General features: G+C 33.0%; 1 protein-coding gene across 3 annotated transcripts in view; it reads left to right on the forward strand.

Annotated features, from left to right (window-relative positions):
• Nucleotides 1–5209, forward strand: part of LOC108694679 (nuclear hormone receptor FTZ-F1 beta) — a 24304-nt gene extending 19095 nt beyond the window's left edge. For 2 of the 3 annotated variants that reach the window (XM_018204314.1, XM_018204313.1), the window contains exons 2-7: nt 411–898; nt 1236–1660; nt 2010–2354; nt 2485–4104; nt 4372–4662; nt 4761–5209. In XM_018204314.1, the coding sequence (XP_018059803.1) occupies nt 571–898; nt 1236–1660; nt 2010–2354; nt 2485–4104; nt 4372–4638 (2985 nt within the window). In that variant the 5' untranslated portion in view covers nt 411–570 and the 3' untranslated portion in view covers nt 4639–4662; nt 4761–5209. The remainder of the gene's footprint in view (nt 1–410; nt 899–1235; nt 1661–2009; nt 2355–2484; nt 4105–4371; nt 4663–4760) is intronic. The other variant, XM_018204315.1, reaches the window with a different exon arrangement.
• Nucleotides 5210–9500: the final 4291 nt, after the last annotated feature.

Genomic DNA, 9500 nt, shown 5'->3' on the forward strand with positions numbered 1-9500 from the left:
AATTTAAAAAATTATCAAAAATGCATTATTTGTTTTATAATTTTACTATAAATTATGTGTTTTAAGATCATACATTGGCCTAAACTTTCTGACGATAATGTATATTAAAATGATAAAAGATCAAACGTAGTTTCTTTCTAATTAATTATATAAATTAGACTTATAATAAAATTATTTAGTTTATATATTATTATACTTTTAATAAAATTAATTATACTTTATGTTTTTTAATTACTTAATATCTTTTGCATCAGATTAATGATTGGAAGATGCGTTAATAGTGAAGACTAATATAAAATTACTTGTTTGAAGATTCTTTTTCAATATAAAAGATACTGCAAATCAAATGTTAGCGTAATAATGGAAATTTGCATAAACATATAAGAATTGTATTCGTTTTTCTGTTTTAGTGATACGGAGCGAGCGTGAAATCAGCACAACAATACGTAGTTCCGGATAATTCGTAGAGGTGACAATAAAAGAGCCCGCCGTAAGGATGCTGTACACTTTCGTGAGGATCGAGAGGCCACGAGTCGTATTACGAACTTGCAGCAGCGTAACCAGCTGAGAATGTCAGAGCAAAACGGGCCCAGCGAGGGCCCAGGGCCAGGGCCCGGTTCGGATTCGAGCTGGTGGCAAAGCACGCAGACTTGGAAGTCGTCAGCAGCCGCCTCGTCGTCGACTTCATCGACTTCCACTTCAGCGTCCGTCTCTGTCTCCTGCTCTGCGTCCAGCTCATCGACGAGCTCCTCCACCTCGATCAACTCGTCTGCGACCTGTTGTCCCTCGTCGTGTATCGGCGTGTCCTGCACGATGAGTCCAAGCCGTTCCACGGAAACGGGAAAAAATGTATCCGTCACTACTATTAACGTACCGCCCAATCAAGAAATGCATGATGGTATTATCTCTTCACTCTTTATAAGAATTCTTTAATGTGGTAAAGTGAATATTTGAAATATTCTTTTTCTAATATATGTAAGAACTATTCAAATATCAACGAAAGATTCTCTGATATATTACTAAAATTTTTTGGACATATTCTAATACAAAAGTAATTTTTATTAATTTTAATAATTACCATGAAATGTATATGTATTAATTTAAAAAAATATTATTTACAAATTTTTCTGTTAATATTGAAGCTAAATCGTCAGAAAACTTTTTCGTACAAACAAGCTTCTTTTTTTCAAAGTAGTAAAATTTGATTTACATATGTAATGCAACTATGATTTTAGCTAAAGGAGTATGTAAATATCTCGGGGGGCAAAATGGCGTGACAGTATCGGTGGTATCGACCTCGGTACTGGGATGTGGAAACGCGAATGCCGTCCCAACAAGCGGAATCTGCACGAATACGGGGCCGCATAGTATCGGTATCGGAATTGGTGGCATCCTCGCTGCGAACGCAGCCGATATCGATGATCCTGAGGACAGCGATGGCGAGATCAGTAAGATTGACTTTCGAGGTGTCAATCTACGTTCGAAGAAGAAACGCGACGTATCGGGTAATCAGAATGGCGACAAGATCGGTGACGGAGAAGCAAACGGCGACGGCGGGGGTTGCTGCGATGATAATTCGCAACAGCAACCTGAGAGGCCCATGTCATGGGAAGGTGAATTATCGGATCAAGAAATGTCTTCCAATACAATTACTAATCAGGTTAGACTTACTGAATTGTATTATTACAAAAATTTCATCGAGTTTGATCGAGTTTGATTGATAGTATATTTATTTGAAGTAGAAGTGAAAAGAAAGTATATGACACTTACAGAGAAATAGACTTACAAATTTCAAACTAATGAATATTCAAAAAGAATATTCATATAAATTTTTGAAGAATATGTAATTGTGTAAAAGAATATAATTTTTTATGCAAAAATGTTAAATATAAACTTATATTCTTTTAAACGAATTTTATTTTATTATTAATTGAAAGATTACTTGCAATGTTACATATAAGTGAAAACATAGAAAGTTACTAACTGCTTAATTGCTTAATTGAATTTAGGACCACAATGAGGAAACGTCTATGGAGGGAGTTCAAGTATGTAGTACGAGTCCTGGGCCTATGGAACAAAAGTTTCCTATTAAGTCAGAACCGGATTTTCGATCTAGTCCAGGTTTCACAATAGGATCCTTTCACGATGGTGGATTGCCCATGACACACAATCAACAATTGCAACAACAGCAACAACAACAACGCGGTATCGAAAACCTCGAACAAACTCAACAGAGCGATCTACCACTTCTTGTAGGCAAGCTTCTCGGTGGATACAACAATTCAACGCCTAATCATAGTCCCGTCCTCAATCCGCGACATCATCTAACTAAACATAGTCATACTAGATCGCAGGTGAGTAATAATACGATATATTTTTAGCAAAGTTTAGCTTTCGTCTACTAATATGTCTATTCATTAATAAATTGTTACACATGTTTAGTTGTACATATGCATATACATTTTAACCCCCGGACTCTCGTAGGTGCCGTCACCAGATTCCGCCATTCATTCTGCATATAGCGTCTTCAGTTCACCGACACAGAGTCCTCACGCAGCACGACATTCCGCCTTAGGAGCGGGTAGTCCGATACCCTCCTCGTCGTTGTCCCTCTCTCGACACAGCTTCAACAACTCGACTTCTTCGTTATCTCTATCGTTGTCGCATTCGCTTTCGAGGAACAATTCTGACGCTTCCAGTAGTTGCTACAGCTACGGTTCGCTTAGTCCGCCTACGCATTCACCCGTCCAGCAGCCGAGACATCCGCATTCACATTCACAACATCATCAGCATCAAGTGGCGCAAGGTAGTCCACTGCATCTACCAGCCTCGTCCGCAGTTGCCGCACATCATTATTCATCCTCTTCCGTACCAGGTTCGGAATTGTCACCGGACGGCCATCCCGTTGCGGAAGATCAGGAAGACTGTAGATTACCCTCGGCCCCATCGGGTATCTCCACCAGGCAACAATTAATTAACAGTCCCTGCCCGATTTGCGGTGACAAGATAAGCGGCTTCCATTATGGCATCTTCTCGTGTGAATCGTGCAAGGGATTTTTCAAGCGCACCGTCCAGAATCGTAAGAACTATGTGTGCCTTAGAGGCGCAGGTTGTCCGGTCACCGTGGCCACGAGGAAAAAGTGCCCAGCCTGCCGCTTCGATAAGTGCCTCACTATGGGTATGAAGCTCGAGGCGATCAGGGAGGATCGTACCAGAGGCGGTAGAAGCACTTATCAGTGTACCTATACTCTGCCAAATCTCGTTGGTAGTCCTGCTGGTATGACCAGTGAAAAACTGACGACGGCAGGCAATTGCAGCCCGGCACCGGCCGGTAGCGAGCACCATTATTCTGTTAGATATCATTCAAATCATTCTTACAAGATGCAAGTAGTACCTCAACTTTTGCAAGACATCATGGATGTAGAACATCTTTGGCATTATAACGATAACGATCGGATAACCGGTAGTGGAGGAATACTTGGAAGTGTAAGGAATACCGGTGGTGACAGTCTGCTGCTCAGTGGACCTGGAAGTGGTCCAGCGCTTAGCGGCACTGGAACTGCGGCCAATATTGGCGTCGGAAATAACGGAGGTGCAGTGGAATGTTCGTCGAATGACTCTAGCAATGTCGATACTAATAGTAGAAGGGGAGAAACGGCGAGTCCCACTGATTCGATCTTAACGGGGGCGTCCGATCAACATTCCACAAATGGCAATACTACTAATAATAGTAATTCTCAAATTGCTAGTAATTCCAACGGTAATTCAGCGCAACATCCAGACTTTCTATCTAATCTGTGTAACATCGCGGATCATCGGCTCTATAAGATCGTCAAGTGGTGCAAAAGTTTGCCATTATTTAAAAATATTTCAATTGATGATCAAATCTGTTTGTTGATTAACTCTTGGTGTGAGCTACTACTTTTCTCTTGCTGTTTTCGCAGCATGAGTACTCCCGGTGAGATAAGAGTATCTCTCGGCAAGTCGATTACTTTAGAACAGGCAAGACAGCTTGGTTTAGCGACTTGCATCGAGAGGATGCTCACTTTTACCAATAATCTGCGAAGACTGAGAGTAGACCAATATGAATATGTTGCAATGAAGGTAATTGTTTTCCCTTTCAATTCATTAAAAATTCTTATTTTCAATACATATTTAGCATTTAATACAGCTGTGTTTGTATATTCGCATCGAAATTGAAGATAACTTTTGTATCAGATGAATAATAGTTAAAATAATTGTATCAAGTATAGTATTGTGAATGAGAAATGAAATAAATTTAATTGATTTTTTTTTTATTTATAACGATACACTGAGAATGAATTTTATTATCAATTCATTTTTTCATATTTGTTTCTTGGAAATTAAAAGGTGATCGTGCTGTTAACATCCGATACAAGCGAATTAAAAGAGCCTGAAAAGGTCAGAGCTTCTCAAGAAAAGGCACTTCAAGCACTCCAGCAATATACAATCGCGAGGTACCCAGAAATGCCTGCCAAATTTGGTGAATTATTATTGAGAATTCCAGATCTGCAAAGAACATGTCAAGCAGGAAAAGAATTGCTCAGTGCAAAACGTGCCGAGGGAGAAGGCAGCTCGTTTAACCTTTTAATGGAATTGTTGAGAGGAGATCACTGAATTGTCAGCACAGTGAACTATGCCGTAAGTTTAGTAATAAATGATGTATTGTTTTTTTTTGTTGTAATAAGAAAACTATTTTAAATAATTATTGTAATGATTATAATTTGTTTTCTTTTCAGATTCCATGCTTATAGGGTCCATAAGCTTAGGGAATCGGATATTAATAGATAATCGCAGAATAAGAAAGATTAGGAAAAAAACAAACGACAGATGTAAGGTCTCTAGTAACATTAGTACTTGGTGAGGGGACTGTATTCTTCGTAATTAGGATGCATTAACCTAACAAAAAGGTGAAAAGAATTTTTCTATTTTACATCGGAATGCTTCCACATACAGGTTGTGCATGTTCGCATTCCTGTTTTGAAACAAACGAATTTTGAAGCGGCCTACAGTGTATGTCGGATTTGTATTTCCGCATACAGGTAGATGCTAATGAGACTGAAAGTTTAATTGACGGAGACACACAGAGCATTTACTTTTACAATGATAAGCGTTGTATAAATACGGAAATGGTATCAAATAGCATTAAAATGCTATATTCTATTAGATTGATGTAATCTATTCAAGCGCGAACTTTATATCCTGGTGAAAATTTTTCTTCGTATATTTAATGGAATTTTTCGTATAATTCTTTACTTTTATGTAAAATTCAGAATTTTTTAGAATTTCTGTATAATTTTATAACTTTTTAGCAAATTTCTCAGATTTTTTTATATGACTCAGAATACTTTTTAAAAGTACTGAGAGAATCTTTTTTTATAAATCTTTTTTAGAATTTTTTAATGTGTGTTCTAAGATGTCTAATTCCATAATTTCTAAAAAAAATTGATAAAATTTGGAAAAATTAAAAATTTTTTTTTAGAATTTTTTATAACTTAAAAATGATACATTCTTAAAATATTCTAAGATGTTACGAGAATTTTTTCCACCAGGATAGTAGTGAATGCAGATAAACATAGTTGATCTTTAATTAACAATTATAATAGAACAACCAGTATTGCGTATCGTTCTGCGCTTACTTAAGAACAGAGCATAGCCATGCCTTATCTATCCCGGTTATGAAAGTGTACTTAAAACTTAATACATCAATCGACCAATTGTCTACTTATAGAGCAGTTAATCATGGAATAATTAGTTAATATGTTTAATTAGTATATATCGTCCACACAGAATATGTGGCTTTTATCGGTCACACAAAATAAATTTTTTATTCTCTTTATATGTTTTAACAGCTTGTCAACAAATGGAAAAATGAGAATTTCAGTTGGCATAAGTATCACAGAAATTTCTGAAGTAACGTCAGCAATACATATAGCTGCTATCTTTTTTCTGTAAATATATTTTTTTAAAGAAGGATTGGCTAATACTGCTTTTCCGTTTTTATTTGTAGAAAGGATATTATTTTTATGTATTAGCAAATCATAAAGAAAAAGGCAAATCGGATTATATGTTATGTATACATGTTTATATATATTATATATACATATATTTATATTATATATTGTTTTGCATATATCTTCTTGATCATAATATAATTTTGAGAATTTATTGATTTGTGTTTCTTTCAATATCAATGACAAATATATATTAAAGCTCCCGTTTTCTCATTGTAATCATATGGAATTATGATGTCATCAAGCAAAAAGCGAATTTTTTCCTTGTAAAAAAATATACATTAAAATAAATGAACTGTTTGCATACTATATACGTTTAACAATATCAATTTATAAATATCAAATAATCTTTTTAAATAAGGCTGTATCAGATTATAAAATTATTGGATATCGGATTGGATATATGAAATCCGATTGGACATCCGTAGGACAATTATCCGGCCGAATATTTTTCTAGATATCCGGTACAAAATTAAAAAAAAAGTAAAGCAAGAAAAAAATAGCAATAATAATTTTTTTTATTTTCTCAACATGAAAAGAAAAAAGGAAAAATGAATTATCAAGAAGTTTAGCTGAAAAGAATAAAATTCTGCATCAATAACGCAAACTTTTAATATAAAATTTTAGCCGTATATGTATTTATTGCCAGATACTAATGATGTCCGGCTATCTAACTGGAGTAAAAAAGTATCGGATAATACCAAATATTTTTCAAATATCTGTGCAACCCTATTTTTAAAGAACAAAATAATTTTGGAAATTAATAAATAGTAATTATAAATCTTTATCAATTATCTTAACATATATTTTTGTTCAAAATGTAGCGTACATGTATAGTATAATTTGAATTATATACGTATTTATCAATACAGAATAATAAAAACCAGAATCTTTTATTCACATTCAATAACAAAAGTTGATATAAATTATATTATTCAACGTGCATAATATATCTAAAAAAAAAAATTGATTTACAAATGCAAATAATTATTTGCATAGTGAAGAAAAAATTCATTCTATTTTGATATCATAATATAATATAGGTGTAATGAGAAAATAGTAATTTTAAAAATTGTCAAATTTTATACGAGCGAAAAAATGCTTATTGATATTGTAAAAAATTGTAAAGATAAAAAATTGTAAAATTATTAAAATTAGTATATTTGCCAATCACGCAATTATTATTTTTGTTACAACATTCTCAAGTATGATACAGGCTATCAATCAATACTAATATTTGAGACGAAATATGACTTGAAATTTATATATACACTGGTTGTATACGTAGACAAATAAAAAAATGGACGATTAGCCATTGATAAATTTTTATTTGTCTCTAAACTTTACTAAATTTATATTTACAATATAGTACTGAAATTATTTTTCAATCGTTTTTTTCTTGAGCGTGGGACAAATAAAATGTCTTCTAGAACAGGAAAATATTAAGAATACGATACATTGATGATGAATCAGCATGATTCTTTTACTAAGTCAAGGAACGAAAATATTTATTTTTGAAAGATATGCATCATAAATGTTGTCGCTTGTGAAAGATGCAGCTATAAGCTTGCGTGCGAAACAAACGAACTGATCTCTGTTGTTGGTACTTTAATGAGACTGTCGTATTAGCATATTGTTCTTTGTACAATTGCTTAGTCTTTTTATTTGTGTCTATGAAAAAGCATGTAAAGAGCACTGAAAAAAATTCGCGCAATACTTAATATAACGATAATTTATAAGAATTGTCTTCCCACATTTCTATCAATTCTAATAGAAAGTAACTTATCGCCCTCTCATAATGTATGTATATGCGCACACATATCATTCGCGTAACCACTGAATTATTTTCTTCTTAAAAGTTCATTGTAAACATGTGTAAACAACATTTGTAACATTGAAATCGTTGATAATAATGTGTATATTTCATCATGCACAATAATAATGATAACGTATCAGAAAATATTAATCAGTATTTTGGACGATTCTTTGGATGGTATTGAATGAATACTGAATTTGTATTAAAATATTTCAAATCAGATGCTTAGTTTGATTATACTTTTGTAGATGCAACGAAACGCTGTAAATATAAAGAGAAAGAATCATATTTTGTTGTGACGAGTGTGTGTGCGAGTGTGTAAATGTGTGTGCATGTAGAACGTGTAAAGAAAAGAGAACGGGGGAAAAGAAAAATAGTGAAAGAAAATGAGGGAGAATGTATGCGAATATAGTATACTTGTAATAAAGCATATAAAAGTCGACTTAAGTGAAATAATAAGAAAGTAGAATTACAAGAAGATAAATATTTGCCTGTTAAAAAATGACTATTCTATGTTTATGTTTGATAAAACCTATTTCTATATACTTGAATGAGATACTTCTGCTGTAGCTCAGTGATAATTGTCTTTATTTGTACGCGCGTTTGTTTTTGTGTGTGTGTGTGTGTGTGTGTGTGTGTGTGTGTGTGTGTGTGTGTGTGAGATATGAAAGAATTTGCTTAATTTTTTGTGTGAGAGAGAAGTCTAGCTGTAGAGACACATTTAACCGACACAATTCAGTTCTATCCCTATATTTTTTTTAAATCGTCAAAAGCAAAGAGCTACTCTATGGATACAGTCTTCCGTTTTCAATAGTATGTTACGATATCATCGCGAATTATGATGTTCGCGTTCGTTATAACACATTTGACAAAGATTTGACAAAAAAGTCTTTTTGCCAATCATGACAATATTAAGAGGAAGTTGTATAAAATCGAATTGTATGATATATGAAGAGCTTAAATACAACAGATTGCACACAATGGCAATTATAATAGATATAAATATACAGGATGTCTACAGAATAATAGGTCAGTATCCTGATTCTGTAATTCTTATATCTATTCTACAATATAATCACAAGCCATAAGAAATTAAGCAATTACAGTCGAATATGAAGAAAATAATCAACTATGATTAATTAATATTTTTCGAATTCTTTATGAATCTTGCGATCATATTGTAAAATATGTACTATTAATTAAAATATGTACTATTAATTACAGTGCGATATGTTGTCGTTGCGCAGCTCTTTTATCATATATAATATCTGTGTAACACATTACTGATACTGTCGTTAAGAGTTACAGAATTGGAGTACTCATCTTTATAATGTTATTAATATTATATCTTGATAATATAATTCTTTTTTTTTATTATTTATGTTTAAACGCTTCTCAGTCACTTAACATTGTAATTTCACTTAACATTGTAAATTTTTATAAATTAATTTCTTAATTAAGAATTTCTTAATTATTGAAAATTAATGCAAAAAACATAAAATGATGCAGGACTTTCCTATTCAATTTAATCCGTTTTACAAAGCAGTGTTAACCTATTATTAGACACCCTGTATATATACACATATTTATATTTATATATATGTTATATAATATAAATTATATGAATATAAATATATATATATCTATAT

This window comes from Atta colombica, unplaced genomic scaffold (assembly GCF_001594045.1).
Source record: "Atta colombica isolate Treedump-2 unplaced genomic scaffold, Acol1.0 scaffold121, whole genome shotgun sequence".
NCBI classification, from domain to species: domain Eukaryota; kingdom Metazoa; phylum Arthropoda; class Insecta; order Hymenoptera; family Formicidae; genus Atta; species Atta colombica.